General features: G+C 40.2%; 2 protein-coding genes across 2 annotated transcripts; one reads left to right on the top strand and one right to left on the bottom strand.

Annotated features, from left to right (window-relative positions):
- Positions 1-4558: 4558 nt before the first annotated feature.
- On the top strand, positions 4559-7709 carry LOC127074851 (uncharacterized). Its single transcript, XM_051016249.1, has 5 exons — positions 4559-4918; positions 5915-6177; positions 6277-6488; positions 6699-6966; positions 7231-7709. Exons 1-5 carry the CDS (start codon positions 4825-4827, stop codon positions 7522-7524), a joined length of 1131 nt encoding a protein of 376 aa, XP_050872206.1. The 5' UTR covers positions 4559-4824; the 3' UTR covers positions 7525-7709.
- A 6962-nt stretch (positions 7710-14671) lies between these two features.
- LOC127136884 (uncharacterized) lies at positions 14672-15961 on the bottom strand. The gene is made up of 2 exons (XM_051063394.1): positions 15465-15961; positions 14672-15356 (listed from the first exon to the last, which is right to left on the bottom strand). Exons 1-2 carry the CDS (start codon positions 15959-15961, stop codon positions 14672-14674), a joined length of 1182 nt encoding a protein of 393 aa, XP_050919351.1.
- Positions 15962-22202: the final 6241 nt, after the last annotated feature.

The following is a 22202-nucleotide window of genomic DNA, read 5'->3' on the forward strand; positions in this document are numbered from 1 at the left end:
GTTCCTTTATATTTCCCGTACAACCATGTACCATCAATTTGTATAATAGGTTTAAAGAAAGAAAAACCTTTGATGCATGGTTGATACGCCCAGAAGAGACAGTAGAATATTCCATTTCCAATAGCACAAGTTTCGTCTGGTGTATACGTCGGTAACGTTTCCAACTTGACATTAGTCCCTAGAGCATACTGTTTAAGAGCCAACAGGTATTTTGGAAGTTGTTTGTAAGACTCCTCCCAATTGCCATACACTTTTTCAACCGCCTTTGTCATAGCTATCCAAGCCTTCCTATATGATGGAGTATACTTGTATTGTGCTACAATATGCGAGATTATTGTACTTACCTTTAACAACGGATTGTCGCTAATGACAGATAAAATTTCATCGCCGCATATTAATTGAGAGCTAAGTTTCTGATGGTCTTGCATTGGTTTCGTGAGCAAGTGTGTGTGAACTAGACCCATGGATCCAATCTCCCAAGAACCACTCCTTTTCCAATACGAAGCTGACAACCTGAAAAGGAAGTGCTCGTTTCGACAATAAATTTTGTACCTCAATATATTAGTTCTATTAACTCTGTAATCAGCTGATAGTTCCATGTGAAACTTTTTAATAGTTTTTACACAATCTTCTTTTGTGCGAAATGTGTCTCCTTCTTTCAAAGATCCTTGTATTTGCACATAAGGATTGTAAAATATATCTGATGAAGGTTCATCGGAACCAAAATTTAAGCTTTTCATGTGTTGAGGTGGATAATATACATGACTAGCTGGTAATGGCTTCTCTTCTTCATCACCGTTCACCATTGAATCAACCAAAATCTCGGCTTCTTCTTCTTCCTCATCTACAACATTAACCTCAGCTTGTTCGTCGTCATTAGTTTCACAAAACACTTGTGACTGATTAATGAACTGAGACACTTGTTGTTGTTGTTGTGGTAATATATACAACTCTATATTGTTGTACCTAGATTGTTCATGACTGATAAACATATGATGAGCATCGGCATCATCTCGAATCTTCTTCTGATAAAACTTCACCTAGTTATCTGCAAACCACATAGGATTTTTATAGATGATTTGGCTCACATGACTACACTGTAATTTCTTTTCTATTCTTTGTTTCAGGTGTAAAAATTTTGATCGTCAATTTATTGTAAGCCGATTTACTTTTGTGTTGCAAAAAAAAAACCGAATAATTGATGCTCAAATATTTCACCTTCGTATGGGCATTGATCATGTAATGTGGTGAGGAAGACATTTTCTTAAATGTAACTTTAGTGTTTCTACTAATGGTGAATGCATTGATCTATTATTCATAAGCAATTAAATAGAGTAAACGGTGTATGCACCGATCACGCAATTCATCTGCAAAGACAAGACAATGCAATGCAAAGAATCCATGCAAAGACAATACAATACAATGCATGCGCCTGATAGGAATCTCTGCACACAAAGCATGCGTCTGCATACAAGGAATCTCACAAAGAATCTAAGCCCTAATAATCCAAGGCAGACGCCCATTCCAATGGCGCATAAAGCAAGGTATGCTCCCAAGCCTTTGGCGCCTCTTCTTTGCACGCCTAAAAAGACATACATGCGCGACTAGCCTTGGCGCATGTGACCATGCATGTCATAAAGCAAACATGCGTCATAGCCTTAGGCTCCTACTCTCTTGTCACATGCATGCATCAAATCCAAAGCTTCACATGTTGCATACCTATTCAACTCACAACATCTCATCATCTGTAACACTAACAATCAACCTCTGCAACACTCAACATGTCTAGCATTATGTCTTTATTGACTATGGGTGATGAACACCGAAGAACAATCAACAATATCTCATCATTTGTATGTTATTATTTCTTTTTACTTATTTCGTATTTATTTTGTATTTATTTCTTATATATGTTTTTATTGTATATTACTTATTCTTATTTTATTTCTTAATTATGTTTTATTAGGACCCAAAATGATTTCGTTGCCGTGTACATGAATATGTATCCCACAATCCTTTGATAGAACCATATCTTAGAGGATGTGGTTTTGGAAATCTCCTCAACATAGTCTCGTAGTCGGTTGACTACAAATTTATTCTTGCTTTGTTGGAAAAATGAAGACCCACACATTTCACCTTCCTTTCGGTGAGTGTACCGTCACAATTGAGGACGTCCACATGTTGTTGGGTCTACGTATCGATGGTAAGACCGTGAGTGATAGAGTTAATCAGGATAACTCTATCTGCAATGAATTATTGGGTCCCCTTTGTGTGACGACCAAGCTGCGGGAGAGACATCCGATTAAGCTAGGGGGCAAGATATAAATTTAAGATATCTCAAACAATATTATGCGAGTATAATATTGATCGAAGAATCTATCGAGTACGAAAAAATAATTAAAGCTCAGTGTTATATTATGATTTTATTTGGTAATTTTTTATTTCCAGAAAGTACTAGTAATACGGTGAATATTATGTAGTTACCGTTGTTACAATATTATGCGAGTATAATATTGACCGAAGAATCATCGAGTACGAAAAAATAATTAAAGCTCAGTGTTATATTATGATTTTATTTGGTAATTTTTTATTTCCAGAAAGTACTCGTAATACGGTGAATATTATGTAGTTACCGTTGTTATGAAACATAAATAAGGTAAACACATATAGTTGGGGTTCAGTTGTTTTGGCCCATCTATATAGTGCGATGTGTAAAAATGCCAAAAAATACTTGTACTTTTTATTCTTGCGCGTATTTGCTACAAGAATGTGGATGATCTAGAATGCCGTCACTCGCCCCGGTAAACGAGAAGCCATTCATATTCCCGTTTGCAACAAAGTAAGTTTAAAACTTTACCATATAATTAATTAGACTTTATATTACAATTACTGTAAATAATATTTTTCAATTGTTTTTGATGTAGGTGGTCAGTTAGAGGGATGAACTACAATAGGTGTCCGAAATACGCTATAATAGTCTATCGCAATCTATTGGATCACATTAGACCAGACGATGTAATACTCATACACAACTCTATTTTAATTTTAAAATACTTATCAAATTATTTATCATCTAATCATGTCGTATTATTATACCGTTTATTTGGAGGCCACATTTGGGTCTTGATCATCAGGTTAACCATGATGATGATGCAGTTTGGACAACAAAGACACCAATTATCCGGTTCACTATTATGGAGATGCACCAGAGTGACCGGGTAAAACTGCAGTTCGATATGCAGCAACAAATTCCAGAACCTCCGACGTGTTTGGGAGATTGGCATCAAAAAAGAGTCGATGTCCAATGGGATTATTCTGACTGGAGAGACTTCACCAAAGAGATGTATCGTCATTGGAGGAATCAACGACAACACATCTTAAATGAACCAGTCATACATGGTGTTAGACCAACTCAATAATATATGACATGGTTTAGGTCGGTTACAACGCACCAATTTGTGTTTGAGCCAAGGTATTTGATTGATCCCCGCCAACCATCTTCGTCATCATACGCTCAAAAATAAGTCCCCGTCCAACACCAATGTCAAACCATCCAAAGCCAACAACCAACCTCACACCATCACCCTACCACATACACCCAACAACCAAACATCAAACCTCGCAACCCATTCATGTCAAACACCCAACCTTGAAATCCATTCATGCCACACACCAACCTCAAAAACAAGAATCAAACCCTATCCACCAACAACCATACGCAACCACCACAACAGTCTATAGGCCAAATGATTCATACGATTCACTTCATCGTAGCCCCCCACCAATGACCACCCAAACATCTCATCCTCAAAACACCCTAACCATTGTTTAACTATAGTACACCCCGGGAACCATTGCTTCGTTTCCAAACGATTTAATGTCCTAATTCAGGCAACTATACCATCCACAATTCACCAAACCACATCGACCCAACTACGATAACATGGACACCGAACTCCATTAGGGAAGTGTCGTTGGCCATAGCCCCCGACTATTGGGAACAAATGATGACACATCTATCAAATACCACTGGACATTCCACCGAACCACCATTGTATCATGTCAACACTCAAAGACCCCAAACACCTCAGAAAAATCGTGGGAGACCTCGAAGACAGACCAACGCACCTGAATGTGGAACAGGGGGAAGTTTCGATCGGGCCGGTCATTGAATTTTTTATCAATTCCATGTAATTTTTATTAGAACATAAATAATTTTTTTTCAATGTTATATTTAATTAATTGTTAAAATAAATCATTAAAAATAAAAATAAAAAACAATTAAAATGTATGCGCCTAATGAATTAACGCATACATCATTACACATGCCCATGCGCCATGATTGCTGGCACCTTCCTGCAATGCTTTGAAAGCATGCATCAACACCAATATCGCCTCCTCTTCATGTTTAATGGATGCGTCAGTTGATCTGACACATCTGTTTAAAAAAACGATTATTCCAATAATTTTTTTTTAAAATTGATTATTTCAGATATTAATTTAAAAAATAGGGTTATTTTAAATTTGTTAACCTCAATTTCTTATATAGATTATTGGACATGATAGAAGTATTTTTATTGAATACCAATATAAATCTACTTTCCAATATTTTACCAGAATTTGCATTATAACAATTTGATTTTTCACTCAAATCCATTTTGAATTCTACCAAAAACGACAATTTTTTTCTCACAAAGGAAAATGTTACATCGCCGCCATGCTCCGGTTGACATATGTATTATGTTCTTCTCATAGATCTGTCTCTGTTTCTACCGTCGCTTAAATCTTTCAACTCTCTGTAGGCTATTCTATTCTTCACTCACTATGGCCACTGGAGTTAACAGAAAAATTTCTGCAGCATCAGCTCGTTCTCACACCAGGAGAGCAAACAAATCCTCCTCTTTTCACCTCCCTTCTGGTGGGTCTTCGCTCTTCCACTCTTTTTTTCTTCTTTCTTTGTCAAAGTTTCGATTTTTGCTTCTTTTTTATCCCTTTTTGAGTGAAAATTTTTATGGGCTGAGGTTATTGTCTCACATAATTTGTTTTTGCTTATCAATATAACATTTGTTAGTTGTCCATTAAGAGTTTGTCAACTTTTTGTTCGTTCTTTTCTCCTTTAGCGTGAGATTTATTTATTAGTATTGTTTTGTTAAGTAGTAAGCTAAAGTTTAGGGAGATCTTTCAAGTACAATCCTTTGATCTATACTAACTGAGTCAATCCTTTGATCTATACTAACTGAGTCAATCCTTGTTGGCCTTAGTGTGAAGGTTATAGCTAGTTTAACTTGGGGCCCCCTTGGGCCCAAGTGATTAATGAACTTTAGTTAAGGTCAAATTTGCTGGGCAGACAAGGGAATAGGAGAGCTAAAACGGAACCATGGACCATAAGAGACCAAATATTCACCAAAAACCTTAAGACACTGAGTGTGTGTTATTACTCCTAGACTTGTTGTAGTTGTCGCATTCCCCAGTCTCCCCAACTAGTGGTACTAGAGTCTGGTTCGGCTTGGTGAGGGAGTAGGAGTTGGATCCTGTTATAGGATGTGGGAACTCACACTTGTAGGAGAGTGTTGAAATTCAAGTGTGAGTGATTAAGTCTTGCATAGACTATAAAGGGAGGAAATGTTGGATATATAAGATAAAGGATCTATACATCTATCGCCTTAAGGTTTTGGGTGAATATGTGGTGTCGATGTTTCTTATGGTCCTTTGTCCCGTTGTAGCTCCCGTATGGGAACTCACACTTATAGGATTATTACCACTCACTCGTGAGCTTCAACAGATCTTTCAGAAGAAATCAGCATAAGCTAATTATTTAGTTGTAGTATTTTGATATTAAAGCATGGACTATTACCCATATTTTATGTTTTAAGTTGTACTTATCTGGTTTTAAATTGGCATTACAAACTTTCAGGAATACTTAGAACAACATTAGCAGTGTTGTTTATTGGGTTTCTAGCATGGGCTTATCAAGTTACCCAACCTCCTCCTCCTAACATATGTGGCTCTCCGGATGGACCACCTATAACCGCGCCAAGAATCAAGCTAAGAGATGGAAGGTATTTGGCTTACAAAGAGCACGGTGTTCCTAAAGACGAAGCAAAGTATAAAATCGTCTCTGTTCATGGTTTTACCAGTTGCAGACATGACGCAGTGGTTGCCGACACCCTATCCCCTGTAATTTTCTATATTACATTTTTTTCTGCCTATTATAGCATCATTAGATTCTTTTGTGATTTGTAATATTCTATTTAATGTGAGGTTTTTGTTTTTCAGGATGTTGTTAAGGACTTAGGGGTCTACATTGTATCTTTTGATAGACCTGGTTATGGAGAGAGCGATCCCGATCCAAATCGTACGTTAAAGAGCATTGCTTTGGATATAGAAGAGCTCGCTGATCAGCTGGGATTGGGGTCTAAATTTTACGTGGTCGGTGTTTCCATGGGCGGACAAGTTGTTTGGAACTGTCTTAAGCACATACCTCATAGGTATGATTTAGGGTCTATTTGAATCGACTCATTAGAATGTATCTATGGTAAGCATTTATGAAACTGTTCGGGAGAGTTTATGGAAACAGCTCACTGATAAACACTTGTATGATAAATGCTTGATTAAATTGTTTATTCAAACACGATCTTATATTTTAGCTTATTCGTAGTTATGTTCCGTTGACATTAAAACGTTTTCAATATTAACAGGCTAGCAGGTGCAGCGCTCTTAGCGCCAGTCATCAATTTTTGGTGGCCTGATCTTCCTGCAAACTTAGCTGCTGAAGCCTATAGCCAGTATAAGTTACGTGACCGATGGGCTATTCGTGTCGCACATTACACGCCATGGCTAACGTACTGGTGGAACACTCAAAAATGGTTCCCAATTTGTAGTGCGATTTCCCGTAGTCCAGATATTCTTTCAAAACAAGACAAAGAGCTTATAACTAAGTTGTTGGATGATAAAGATAATCATGTGGTAAGTATGAAGCTCTTAGATGATCACAAAATTGGATTTAGCTGATAGTTTGTATTGGTTAAATTGATAAAAGTTGATTTTATTTGAAACTATCAGCTATTTCGAGGGCTTTTGGAACTCGAATAACACTAAGGAGTTTAAACTGATAATTTATGCACATACCTCACAGTGTTATTGAAACTAAGGATTTGGAAAATCAATAACACTAATTTCTTATTTCAATTCTCATTGGAGTTTTATAACTTTTTCATGTGGCTTCCACAGGCACAGGTAAGACAGCAAGGCGAATACGAAAGCGTCCACCGCGACTTAAACATTGGATTTGGGAGCTGGGAGTATACTCCTTTGGATATTCAAAATCCATTTCCAAACAACGAAGGTTCCGTTCATCTTTGGCAAGGAGACGAGGATATTATGGTTCCAGTTACGCTACAACGATACATTGTGCAAAACCTTTCCTGGATTCACTACCACGAACTTCCAGGTTCTGGCCACCTCTTCCCTCACGCCGATGGCGTGAGTGAGACTGTCATTAAGTCACTTTTAGGCGTGAAGTAGGCTTCTGTATTGGTCGCTGGCTATCCCGGGTCAGCTTCGGCATTTATCATCTCTGTTTTGGAGAATTGAAACTGAAGATCACATATTACATTTATATATGATAAACTTTGAGCAAACGTTGAATGCAGGATGAATCCAGTTGCTTCTTGATGAATAAATATGCATGATGTTCTTTTGGTTTTTCATTTAACGGAAGATGTGATGTTTTGTTTTTAATAATCTGTATTTGGTGATAGCTGATAAATATTACATACATGAATGCATTTGGTGGTTGATTCTAAATTAGTATAAAATATGAATAGTTATATAAAATTATTGGTCCAATATTATTCTAATAGGGATGAATGAATAATTATGAAAAAAATTTAATTATATCATATATTCTTTAAGTTATTTAATTGTAATAGATTGGTCATTTAATTTAAGTTTTATTTTTGTTACCTGTTAGTCATTTAAGTTACTTAACGTCTATAACATTGATATTTTTTATCCGTTCAAAAAATGCATAACTGTCATTAACGGTGTTTATGTGGCGGTAACGCTGTTGAGATGATTGTAATGTTGCTGAGATGTAATTGTTTTAAATTAATCTTTAAGTAATTAGACAAAATTCTTTAATTATTAACCAGCATCGTTAATATAATTCATAAAATTCCAAATTGAGAAAGGGAAAGGAGTTGTTGCGAACGAAGAAGGGAGATGAAACCCTGGACATGAAGGAGGAGAGCTACAAACGAAGAAGAGAGAAGACAGATTTGAGGGAGACGAATGCAGAAACGTAGCATTGAACGTTGAGGTATGTATTATTTTCCATATCGAACATGTATTTGCTTTATTGAAGTCTAGGGTTTTGTATTTGATCCATTATAGCTCTACTGATTTCTACAGCGTACAACTCTGTTTTCAAAATGGGTGTTTTTTATGTTAACTTTCATCATGGGGGATAGTTTAATGATATGGGTACATATGTAGGAGAGATAATGTCAAACTGAAAGTGTGATGGTGATAGATGGAGTTATTTTGAAATTTTGTGTGTTGTTAAAGAAATAGGGTATCCAGGGGTACTTGAAATGTGGTATGATTTTGTTGGTACATTAAAGGAGCTAGTTAATTACTTTGGTGCAATAGAACTGCTAAATTAGTCCAAGATTAATGGAAAGGTAGACATATACATAGTCAACCCTATTTTCCAACCTGATGTAGTAGACGTAGTTGGTGTCCGTCCAACCTGTACCAACTTATGTCCAACCCACTGAACAACAAACTGAGGGCCAACCTGAGATATCTGACACCCTGCCTGAGATACCTGACGTTGAGACCTTGCCTGGGATACCTGAACAAAATGCAAAAACTGTTGAGAGTGACCTTAATGAACAAAGTGATGATAATGCATTAGGGTGCATGTTTGATGACTCTGATAATGAGGTATTAAATGATGGAATTGATGAGGTATTGGTAGAAGTATGAGGGTTTGTTGCTGGCCAAAATGATCAACAGGTGGATGAATTAGAAGTGGATGATTCAACTCAAGGAAAAAAAGGAAGGGTGATTGTTATTTCGTCAACAATCTCCAGCCTTCCTATGAGAGGGTTACTTGCAGGACCGGCTACAAAGTCCTGGACTTAGTGTTTGAGCGTATGATGTTTTGGTAAGCAATGTCTTTAAAATGTTTAAAAGGAGTAAATATAACTCTTGACGAGTTAGAAAGGTAGTGAAAAGTAATGACATGCGAAAATGTATTGAAAGTAAAACAATAAAGTAAAGACAATTTGGTAAGTTTAAATGACTTATGAATGTAAATGGAGGCAAAGGTACATTTTTTTATAGGGAGTTGTCTCTTTTCTCGTAAGCGCTTTGGTACTTCAAGTGTACTCCTACTGCAGATGCTAAAAATGACCCCTAACACTTGCTTAAATACTAATAAAAAGTAACCGTCGGGGGGTTACGAATCTATCTTGAGATGACACGTGTCGGCCCACTTCTCCCATTTACATAGATAACTGCCCACGTTCTTTGGCCGCCCCCGGTCACTCTCGCCATGTAGACCCTTCGACTTCGACCGAAACTTTAGGTGTCGATCCATGGATTGTCCAACTTCTTGTCGATGATATTCCGACGGGCTTCTTAGTCGAGTGAGTTTGCCTTCTTTGGCCGAAATTTGTCAGCTAACAAATTGCCCTCTGAAAAGGCTGATTTCGACTTGAGCTCGTCGATCGAGGAACTTGCCTTTTGGTTTTTCATATTTCTCTTATCGTTAATTAATGGCCTAAACTGTAATGATGATTTTCCTGCGGCACAGTTACCCAGACATTCCACCATCATTAGCAGATATCCCTAGGTCGTGGGATTTCAATCGAACCCAGTAACTCTCTCACCACTTCCTTGCTAGCCATTTGTCAATCGATCAGTGCCTGACTATTCACCTTGTCAGCCTATAAATAGTTCTTTCTTCCTCCTCAAAGGTTTTTCTGCTTCCATAACCGCACATTCTTCTTGCTCATTTCTTCAAACAACTTTTGTAGTGCAATCTTACACCCAGAATCTTCAAACTCAACGTATTCGCTTCATCTCTAAATGGCTTCTTCTTCCCACGTCAAAGAACTCACTACCTACGCTACCGGAAATAACCTCATTGCCTTTAAACTTTCTGCCAAAGAAAGCATGAACCGCATCCCTCAACCCACTTCTTCTAATGAAGTAGTGGTGAAGAACTGGCAGCGCCAAATGTTGATTCCCTTCGTGGTTGATAAGAAACTATGTGTGTTTCATGGGCCTCTTGCTGAGCCAAAACCTTCATCGAAAGCGGTTGTGGCCTATTTCCCTGGATATAAACCTGCTGCTCCTCCTGCCTTCGATAAATCCGTCCACTTGACGTCAGATTCATGGAGGCTAAAGCCAGAGTCTTCAAGTCCATGCCTACTCCTGGCAACAAAGAGTACCTGGCGTGGCTTAACAAGGTTCAGCAAAAACGCCAAGATCAATGGAGGAGTGCATGGATCTTCGACTTAATTCAAATATCGAGGTATGTTCATCGCGTTAATCCCTACATGTTACCGACGTCTTTATATTTATGGGAAGGTTCTACTAACACATTTCAGTTTTCCTATGGGATGCTAACATCCACACTCTTCGATGTGGCGGAAATCATCGGTCTTTCGCCGTTGGGGGAAGTCTTCGACCCCACACTTTCGACGGAGAATACCTTCTCCTTCAGTCGAGACAGTCTCCAGAATTACATCGAAGATCACTACAACAAGGACTCCGTCGAGGTGTCCGATGAAGAACATATAACTTTCCTTACTTTATGGCTTTCCTACTACGTATTTTGTCATGGCTCTTTGCAAATAGCGAAAAGCTATATTGCCCTGGCGATCCAGATTCATGAGGGTCAATAGGTGTCTTTAGGTAAACTGCTGCTAGCCTCCTTATATCAGGCTTTGAGGCTAGCAACCCTGAAACTAAAATCCTCTCAAACACTCCCAAGGCCCTGAATCTGTCGGGTCCCTTATGACTTTTACAACACTGATTAAATGCCACTTTTGAGTATCAGCTGGGATACCCCGTGTCGGAGCGCATCATGGGGCTAAACAAAGATCGACCGATCGAAGGGGCTAGGTTGGCTCTGACGACCTACCAAGAGACTCCCAACACACATCTCTTCATGAAGTACTTGAATATGTTGATCGGAGCAGATAAATTCGCTCCTGGTATGGTGCCATTTGCTGATCGAACCTTTGGCCCGAAGTGGTTCAAAGATCCTTTTCCAGATGGCTCTCCACAGACTGCAGCACAATCGAACGCAATATGGAGAGCCTTTTTGACTCCCACATTGTTGTCCTACAGAATTGAGCTCGGGTCGAAGGGGTTCGGTTTCATGAGCTATCAACCCAATCTGGTGGTTCGCCAGTTTGGTTTAAGCCAAATGGTTCTGAAACCTCTGGTATCACATGTCACTGATATTTTTATGGTCTGGTCGATCATTAAATGTCAATGATCACAAAGCTTGTCTCCGTTTCTGTAAATCCACTCACCGTTATAAACTTCTGGTGTTCAAATTCCAACAATTGATTTCGACGAATGGTGGTCTTCTTACCAGAGTCATTCTTTCCCTAGTGACCAATTTCTCCAGAACATGGTTGACGCTCTCTCCACCCTCGCCGGCGACATACCGCCTCCGCCTCCGTCCGTTAATGCTCCCGATCCAATAATCCAAACTTCTCAAGTCGATGAATCCCCCAAAAAGGTACATGTCACTAATTTCATTTCCTCTTTTCCCGTGGATGCACAAAACTGACAGTTTTTGTTATCAGGGCCGAAAGAGGGTCATTCCCTCATCTGAGCCAACTCTAGCCAAGCCTTCGAAGAAGCAACGAGCGCCTTCAACCCCCCCTTCGCAGGTATTGCGCATTAATATCATAATTTTTTTTACCTTAGTAATTCCCATTACCTTTTCACTCATGTTGAAATTTAGGTACCTGAAGAAGTACCTGTAGTGGAAAATGAGGAGTCTGACAGAAGTGTGCACTCACACATTTTTCCCACATCGAAAGCACCGCCCAAAACACCCCTGACTCCTATGCGGCAAAAAAAAGGCTCAGGCCAAGAAGACTCCATCGAAGGTGGCTTCAACGGCTTCGACCCCGACAATCCAAGATGACATCGAGGAAGCTTTCACTCCTCGTGATTCAGAAATGACTCCTACCGCTTCTACACCCCTTGTGGCCCTTTAGGTATTCATCCATCTTTGTCTTCACCGACTATGGGTTTCTTTTCGTCGTGAGCTTTAATACTTCTATCTTTCAGGGACCTGTGGGCTCTCCAATTCCGGTCGAAATTGTGGTCAAAGATAAGACCGACCATCCTTTTGCCGACATTGTCTTGAGTCCACAGCGGCAAGCTGAGTTCCAAAGTGCCTCATCAGTGGCTAAACAAAATCCTGTCTCCCCACCAACTCTAAATCCGCCAAACGTTGTTGACGAAAGTGCGTTGACAGGTGTTTTAACTTCGAGAGAGATCAGGACTATCAAACAACGGAACCCCGTTGAGGCCCTTCGGAAATTACAACAACTTCTCCTTCTTTCAACTGATGCGCCACCTCTATCTTCAATCGTCGTTCCTCCCTCAGAGCTAAATGCTGAGGTTGTTTTCATCCTTTAGCAACTGAAGGCGTCATTTTTCGAGAGCGACTTTCTACGTGCTCTTGAAACAGAAGAAGAGCTTGCCCGTGATATTTTTAAATTCCTCGACTCACTTGCCCTTCATGATCTTCCTGCCTCAACGGTCAAGTATTTTGTCGAGTTTGAGGCCTTCTTCACCCAATTTATCAAGGACCTTAGCCTTCGACAAAATGCTGACCTTCAGATCAAGACGAAACTTAATGAGGCAAAGCTTGAATGAGACTTCAATAAGGCCTATGAACAAAAGCTCAACGAATTTGAAAACAAAAAGGAGGAACACCTTCGTCAGCGGTAAGCCTTCGACCAACAAATCTCCAACTATTAATCCTAGATAGCTGAACTTAACAGAAAGATTGCTGATGTGGAAGTACAAAAAGCTTCCTTGGAGACGGCTGAGGAAATTCCAGCGCAAGAGGTTGTCGACTATGAGGTTCTAAATGGGATATCCCATGTGGAAAAAGCCCTCAAGATTGAGGCCGACATAAAACACTTGCGCGGAAAGAAGGTTTCTCTAGACAATAAGATTATTCATGAGATAACCTCTTTTGAGGACTTTAAGTCTATATTTCCTGTCTGATCGTTTTCTTGTTTTTCTCTTGTAAGGTCTATCGACCATTTTTTGTAATGCCTTTTGGGCTACTTTAATGAATCAATGAATTTTGTTACGTTTGGATTTAGATTTCTTGTAGCATAGGTTTATATTTATTTAAATATTTCCCATGTACTATCAAGACCCTTTGATCCATACCAAGTTCTTTGATCTTATAAGCATTGTTGGTAAATGTTTGGATTACCTGAAATGGTCTCTCCCACTTTGGAGATCATTTACCTAGAGTTCGATCTCGACGATCCATAGGTTGGATTGCTTTCCAAACATAATCATCAACCATAAAGGTTTTTTCCCTTACCTTCCTGTTGTATACTTTGGTTACGCGTTCTTTCTACCATGCCAGCATTTCCACCACGGTCAATCTCTCTTCGTCCAAATCGACCAGCTCGTCAAACATCATTTCCCAATATTGTTCCGACTGGAAATCGTTCTGGCGTTGTACTCTGACGGACTGCAAACATATCTCTAATGATAATATGACATCGTGCCCAAATGTTAGTTGAAAAGGTGTCGAATTTGTTGTTTCCTTTAGGGACGTTCGACAAGCCCATAGGATTTGGTCCAAAGTCTTGTGCCAATTCTTTGGCTTTTTGGAAACATGTTTTCTAATTAAACTTATTATCACTTTGTTGGCCGCTTCGACTTGGCCATTTGCTTGTGCGTAGTAAGGCGTAGAGGTAACCCACCTGAAACCCGTTTTTCCAGCAAACTCTTGCATCCTTTGTCCCACAAACATCGACCCTTGATCTGTGGTAATGGTCTCTGGGATGCCGAATCTATATATAATATGTTTTTGGATGAATTCAATCACCGCCTCCTGATCCACTTTAACTAGCGGGACAACTTCGATCCACTTAGTGAAGTAGTCTATCCCGACTAGGATGAACTTCTGTTGCTTCGATGAGGCTGGCTGAATCTCTCCGATGATGTCTAACGCCCACCCCCTAAAGGGTCACAACTTGATGATCACATGCAACTCACTCGTTGGCATTTGTTGAACACCTGCATGTACCTGGCATTCTTGGCATCCCTTGGCGAACTCGATGCAATCTTTCAACATACTAGGCCAATAAACACCTTGTCGAAACAATAACCACTCCATCTTATGGTCTGCCTGGTGCGCGCCACAGGCTCCATTATGTACCTCAGATATGGCCAAATATGCTTTAGTTTCCCTTATACATTTAAGTAATACCCTTTCTGGTGTTTTCTTCAGCAATTCATTTTCTAATAACACATAGCTCAAAGCTCTGTATTTGATTTTCCTATCTGTGCCTCCGACTGGATTCTCTGAATATTCCATGATTGGTTTTCTCCAGTCCGTTGGTGATGAACTGTTGACAGTGAAAAGTCCATGTCCCTAGGACTTCTTGAATCCACAGGCTTCCTGACATTCTTCTTCGAACCCTTCATCACGATGGCCATTCCTGTCAAGGATATATTCCGTTAGTGGCGGTGCGTCCGACACCATCTTTTCCCGAACTTCAATCATATCTTGGCATTTCGACTTAGACATCTTATACCCGGAAGCGATCTGGGCCAAATCGTTGGCTTCTTGGTTTTCATTTCTCGACACATGTTTTATGTCCGCAACCTCAAAGTATTCCAACAGTTGTGTTGCCGTCACAAAATACTTCAACAAATTTTCCTTGATGCACTTGTACTCTCGTGTGACTTGCTTGATTACCAACTCCGAGTCTCGCCTTAATTCAATTCGGCTGGCTCCCAACCCTTTCAAGAGTCGAAGACCAATTATTAGGGCCTCATGCTCAGCTTCATTGTTGGAACATTTTTCGTTGATCTTGCACTTAAATCTCGTCGGGCCATCCTGTGGGGATAATATTAACACCCCGACTCCCGTTCCGTCCTTGTGGCTTGACCCATCGAAATATAATCGCCATGGTTTGGTGTCAACCATATTTAGAGATGATTCAACCATGGCATAATCCACTATAAAATCTGCCACAATCTGGCCTTTCATAGCCTTTAAAGGTTTAAATATCAGAGAAAACTCTGTTAAAGCTAGTGCCCATTTTCCAATTCGGCTATGCAGAATAGGTTTAGACAACATATGTTTAATAATATTGTAATGAGACGAAACATAAACATCAACTGGTTTTATATATTGCTTTAATTTCATACAGGCAAAGTACAAGCATATGCACAGTTTCTCGATGAGACTATACCTAGTTTCAGCATATATTAACATTCTACTGAGGTAATATATGGGTCTCTCGACACCATTAATATCCTCTTGTGCCAACATACTCCCTATAGTCGTATCTGATGCAGTGATATATAAACTCATATTTTTTCCTCTACTAGGAGATAAAAGAATATGAGGCTTTATAAGGTAACCCTTAATGGCGTCGAAAGCCTCTTGTTGCTCTAGTCCCCAGTGAAAATCACTTTCCTTCTTAATCTTGAGTAGTGGCGAGAACACCCTCGTCTTACCACTTATACTCGATATGAAACGTCTTAAGAAGTTTATCTTTCCCAACAAAGATTGGAGTTGCTTCTTTGTCGATGGGATTTTGAGGTCTAAGATCGCTTTTGTTTTGTTTTGATTGATCTCGATGCCTCGTTTATGTACCACAAACTCCAGGAAGTCTCTTGCATGCACACCGAAAGCAGATTTTAATGGATTCATTTTCAATCCATATCTCCTCATTCTATCAAATGAGCATCAAAGGTGGTTCAAGTGATCTCCTTGTGATGATGGTTTTATCACGATATCGTCAATATAAACCTGCATAAAATTTTCAACAAAGTCATGAAATATGGCATTCATAGCCCTTTGATAGGTTGGTCCTGTGTTTTTTAAACCAAACGACATCACGACCCATTCGTACGTCCCTAAAGCTCCAGGGCATCGAAACGCTGTCTTGGGGACATCCTCTTCAACTATAAGAATTTGATTGTAGCCAGAGTAACCATCAAGCATGCTTAGGTATTCAAAACCTGTGACCGAATCGACTAGCATTTCTGCCATGGGCATCGAGTATTCATCCTTTGGCGTGGCGTTATTTAGATCTCTAAAATCTATACAGATTCTAAGAGTTCCATTTTTCTTAATGACGAGCACTATGTTAGCCAACCATTCGACGTACCTCGCAGTTCTAATGAAACGACTTTTGAGGAGTCTCTCGATCTCCTGCTTAATTTTCAAGGTGATGTCCGGAGCAAATCGTCGAGGGTGTTGCTTCACTGGCCTTTTCCCAGGTTGGATAGGAAGTCGATGCTCCACCACACTTCGATCGAAACCTAACATTTCGTTGTAATCCCAGGCAAAACAGTCTCTATATTTGGTCAATACTTCAATCAATTTTGCCCTCATTTTTTGCCCTACCTTAGTACTTATGTAGGTTGGTCTTTTTGTGATTCCATCCCCCAAATCGATCTCTTCGAGGGGATCCTGTGCTTGCATCTTCTGGGATTCAACTGATGGGTTCTTTTCAAACCCCAAAGGCTCGTTGTCGTAAATACAATCAAGCCTCCGGCTTTCTGAAGCTGTTGTTTGGTCTTGTTGACCATTTTCTAAACCTTCGGCCTCACATGCCAAATTCTGAAGCCTCTCCTTTTCCAGAATTGACTTTCTCTTGTTTTCAGCCAAATAGGCCGAAATTCGAGCCAAACTTTCTGACTCAGCAGTCATCTTCATCGACTGCAGGCCATCCTGTAGGTGGATTTCCCGTCTCTGATCCTGTGTCTTCCTTGTTATCCCAAATGAAACCATGATCAAGGTCTAAGTTCAGAACTCGACCAGTTTTGATGGGAGTATAGGAACCCGATTCGTCATCGCATGGCGCTATATTCGCCAAGTTTTGGTCGAAAGACCTCTTGGAACCCCTGTCGTCGACACGATAATAACTTTGGTTAGCCTCAATGTTCTTCATGGTCTTTGCGCCAAATTATAAGTCTCTGATGAACCGTCGGAGGTACCGCTCTTATCCCATTGATCCATTATTGATCCAGGAGTATATTGAAATTAGCTTTGGAGTCTATTACCATGAACATTGTTGAGCGTGCTGTTGTGCCTACAACGAGATCGACTTGGACAACACCCATTATATTGTTGGTTTTCCCATCATAGTTTGATAGGACCATGTTGTGTTGTCGAAGGTCTTCGTCACCCTTTCCCATTTTCTTAAATAGAGTATGGGGCATCAGATTAACTACAACGCCTCCGTCGACAAAAACCTTGTTTATCGTTATCCATCGACCTTCGCCCTGCTGAATAATGGCTTTAGATGATACATCATCCCTGGGCTGGGTCTTTCAAACATGGCTTTCTGTTCTTCCACCACGCCGTTGTTCATGACATAGTAACACAAAGGTTTCCCTCCATCCGTCTCATCTGGCACAAAATCTTCTTCTATTTCAGAGACTTCGGATACCATGTCATATTCAGCTGGCAATACCGATACAATGCCACAGTTTACAACGAAATCATCACCATAAATGTCATCATTGTTTTCGTCGTACATGTCTTCGTCAAACTCCTCGTCGGATTGGGTGGAGTATTCAGGCTCTCCTTCCTCTGGTTGAAGGGAGTACACAAGTTCTTCTTCCTTCGATTTGTCCCCGCTTCGTGGCTGCTTTTCGACCTCTAACGAACACTCCACATTTTGAGAGGCGACCATCGATTTCTTCCCTATTGAGTCGACGGTCATGGCCATTGTCTGGATAGCCACCGTTTTTCCTTGTCCAAGACCCAATACCTTTGGTATCTGCTTCTTCTGCCTAGGGGTTTCCATGGGTTTCAAACATGGAGTGGTGACATCCTTCCCAGCTTTTTTGTTCCGCTGGTAGCGTCTCCATTGTGTCCTGGTCATTGGATTCTTTCCTTTGTAGTTAGGAGATACCATGTAGCCCATTTTCTTCTCTGGAGATGTTGTTTCCTTCTCTAACACTTTCCACTTTGGTTTCTTGCCCCCTTTTTGGTTGACGGGCTCTATCCACTTTTCTTGTGGAATGTCATTCGGTGGAATGTCATTCGGTGGAATGAAAGACTTTGGTCGGGGATGTTGGAACTTCCTTTTGTACTCTTCATTCCATCAAGGTGCTCCATGCTTGTTGAACACAAATTGTGGAACAACCATTTTCTCTTCCTTCAGAGCCTTGTTGTCAGCCTCTAGTTTCTCAGTGATTTTCTCGTCGAACATCGTACTGCACTTAAGGCATAGTAGAGCCCTCAACCCATTCACTTTGCACTTCTCTTGGAAGTCTGATAAACTTTCGCCTGGTTGGGGGTAGGCCGACTCAGTTTTCCTTTCGGCCTTATTTTCTAAACCCTCAGTAGTTTCGACCATCAACACTTCAAAAGATTCAGCTAAGGATGCTGCTTCGGAAGCCTCCACGAGACCATCAGTAGTCTCGACCATCATGAGTTCGAGAAGCTCCGAATACAAAGCTTCTTCCACCTTCAGAGGATCAAAATACATCTGCATTTTTGGCCTTTCGCCAAACTGGAGCCTTCCTTCTTTCAAAGCCTTTTGCACCCAATCCCTGAAAAGAACACATTGGTGATTTTTGTGACCAAGGGAATTATGAAATTTACAAAATCCCATTTTATTCTTATGTTCTATGGGGGATCCTTTAAACCCCGAGGGACGATAATCTGACCATCTTTTACAAACAGATCAAAGATTTCGTCGCACTTAGACACGTCGAACGTATAGGTCTTAGCTACGTATTTATGTATTCTCTCGGCTTTGATTGGGTTCTTCCCATTCGAAGGCTTTAAAACCTTACACATATATGGAGGTTCGGGCTTAAGTTCTGCCACGTTAACCTCACTTCTGTCGATTATACCTTCGTCGTCGGAAGAACAACCTTCGACTGCGATATAAAATATTTTTTTTTTCTTATGATATCGACCCGTCTTGGACTTCTCAGCTTTCAGGCGTTCGATGCGTCGAACTCTGTTAGCCAGTTGGGCCATATCTCTAAGATAATGAGTATCCAGCTTTTTCCTTATCGAATAATCTAAAACCCCGACAGTTATTTCGGCTAACTCATGCTCAAGGACTTGAGTAAAGCATCACGTTTGCAACAGTCTAAACCTGTTTAGGTATTGATCAACCGACTCAACAACTTTCCGCTTAACTCTAGCTAGTCCTTTGAGGCTAATCTTTGATTGCCCAGTGTAAAATTATTCATGGAACAATCTCTCCAACTGTGTCCACGTTTGGATCGACTGTGGAGGTAGCGTTGTGAACCACGTAAACGCATTCTTCCTAAGAGAACTCGGGAAATATTTTAACTTCAAATCTTCATTGTTTGCTATGTCGCCAGCTTCAGTCTAATACCTGGTCATGTGTTCGACGGTGGACTCCTCAATATCCCCAGCGAACTTGGTAAATTTTGGGACTTTCCATCCCCTAGGCAGTTTTGTCTGTAAGAGAAAATCTGGCAAGGGTGAAGAGTAAGTCGGCCGCTGCAAGCAGGGACTTATTATATTTCATACTATGATCCGTTCAACGATAGCTTCTAGGTTTTGTTCCCCAACGGTCGCCTCGTGTCGAATTTTCCTGACCACCTGGGTGGGATCCTGGTTAAGGTTAACCATTACCATGGGGGGCCTTCGTGCCACCCTTGGGATCTGTTCGAATTCCTGATATTCTTGTTCAACAGTATCGTTCGTCATTTCCTCTTGTCGGACCGGTGTTTCTGGTCGAGGAGGAGGCGTAGGATTCCGACGGGCCGGAGCCCTTTGGGCTCCCCAAAATTCCCCTATCCTTCTCATTTGAGTTGCCAATTGGTGGTAACTTTGCGTAGAATCTTGGATCAAAGTCCTCAAGATGGTATCCATTTACTGAGTTAGCATATGTACCATTTCATGATTACTCTCGTCCATCTGTTGTCTCATAACAACGACAGAACTTGACGTAAAATTTGGGATTGATTGGGACGTTAATCCAAAGCCTGGGGGTCGACCAAATGAGGATGCTAAAGGTCATAACCCATGGTAACGAGGGAATGGCGATGATGAAATGTCGTTGTAAGTCGAACCGAGGTTATGCATACTTGCCATAAACTCAGTCGACATTCGTAACATCCTGTGCATGGGGACCGTAAAACTAGGCACATGTTGCCCAAAAGTTCCCATTGTTGTTAGTGTCAGTGTTTGTGGCTGACACAGTGTCAGAATTGGACCTACAAACACTATCGAAACCGTTGACACCACGCTAGAGATGCCATCGGCCGCATGGGACGTCGTCGTATCTCCCGCTGAAGACGTTTCTTCGTGTGGTTGAGGAGACATCATTTTGCCCTGCGTAATCGCATACACCTAACACTGTCGATGTCTCGCCGGGTGTGCCAATTTGTTGTTTCGTCAATAATCTCTAGCCTTCCTATGAGAGGGTTACTTGCAGGAACGACTACAAAGTCTTGGACTTAGTGTTTGAGCATATGATGTTTTGGTAAGCAATGTCTTTGAAATGTTCAAATGGAGTAAATATAACTCTTGACGAGTTAGAAAGGTAGTGAAAAGTAATGACAAATGAAAATGTATTGAAAGTAAAACAATAAAGTAAAGACAATTTGGTAATTATGAATGTAAATGGAGGCAAAGGTACATTTTTTTTATAGGGAGTTGACTCTTTTCTCGTAAACGCTTTGGTACTTCAAGTGTACTCCTACTGCAAATGCTAAAAATGTCATCCCTAAAAATGATCCCTAACATTTGCTTAAATACTAATAAAAAGGAAACGTCGGGGGGTTACATACATATCTTGAGATGACACGTGTCGGCCCACTTCTCCCATGTACGTAGATAACTGCCCAGTTCTTTGGCCGCCCACTGTCACTCTCTCCATGTAGACCCTTCGACTTCGGCTGGAACTCTAGGTGTCGACCCATGGATTGTCTAGCTTCTTATCAGTGATATTCCGACGGACTTCTTAGTCGAGTGGGTTTGCCTTCTTTGGCCGAATTTTGTCAGCTAACAGTGGTAGACCAAAGAAAAAGAAGGCAAAAGGAAGTTCCAAGAAGAAAAATGGAAGACCCAAAAAACAAAGGGTGGATGAAGCCATTTCTATTGATAATGAACCATCAAGTGATGAAGATACACTTGATTTTGGGTTTGTTGAAAGGAGTAGAGGAAAAATGGTACATAGGGGTTTGTCAGATTCATATTATATATCTGAAGAGTTGGAAACTGATGAGGATATGAGTAGTAATTATTCAGATGAAGGTACTAAGAAAAAAATACTAATCATTTGTAGTGCCTAAGAAGTCCGTGGAGTATAAGTGGATTTTGGATACCATGTTCTCAATAAAGGAGGAGGTTAAAGATGCAATAGCAAACTATTTTGTTAGTAATGGTATAGATTTACACTTTATAAAGAATGATAAGACAAGGATTGGAGTGAGATGCAAAGAATGCTGTGAATGTGTTACATTTCCAAATTGCCAAATAAGGATACATGGCAACAGAGAAAACTGAATGACACTTATACATGCAATAATGAGTTTAATATAAGGATGTTCAATACTAAATAGCTTGGGAAAAAGTTATATTCAACTGTTAGAGTTAATCCAACTGTGAAACTTACTACAATATGTAAGTAGCATGAAGTCTTATAGGGTAAGGAAGGCATCACTTAATTATGTAGAAGGGTCATTCAAGGAACAATATCTTAGACTGTATGACTACACACACGAGTTGCTGAGATCAAATCCAAACAACATAATTAAGTTGAAAGTCCAACCAACTGAACCACAAACTGAGGAAAATGAGCAACATGAGAACTATGTCAGCAAACCATTATTGCCAAGTTTTCAGCGACTATATATGTGCCTTGATGAATGTAAGAGAGGTTTTCAAGTTTGAAGACCAATCATTGGAGTTTATGGATGTTTTCTCAAGGGTCATTTGTGAGTAC

The sequence above is a fragment of the Lathyrus oleraceus genome, chromosome 4 (assembly GCF_024323335.1).
Source record: "Lathyrus oleraceus cultivar Zhongwan6 chromosome 4, CAAS_Psat_ZW6_1.0, whole genome shotgun sequence".
Taxonomy (NCBI): Eukaryota; Viridiplantae; Streptophyta; class Magnoliopsida; order Fabales; family Fabaceae; genus Lathyrus; species Lathyrus oleraceus.

Bases quoted from the DNA above. Each gene is read 5' to 3' on its own strand.
- LOC127074851 (XM_051016249.1), top strand. From the start codon at position 4,825: ATGGCCACTGGAGTTAACAGAAAAATTTCTGCAGCATCAGCTCGTTCT. The intron at 4,919-5,914 runs GTGGGTCTTCGC...ACAAACTTTCAG, and splicing joins CTCTTTTCACCTCCCTTCTG to GAATACTTAGAACAACATTA. The intron at 6,489-6,698 runs GTATGATTTAGG...CAATATTAACAG, and splicing joins CTTAAGCACATACCTCATAG to GCTAGCAGGTGCAGCGCTCT.
- LOC127136884 (XM_051063394.1), bottom strand. From the start codon at position 15,961: ATGAATCCATTAAAATCTGCTTTCGGTGTGCATGCAAGAGACTTCCTG. The intron at 15,357-15,464 runs GTACTTTGCCTG...TATTCTGCATAG, and splicing joins GAGAAACTGTGCATATGCTT to CCGAATTGGAAAATGGGCAC.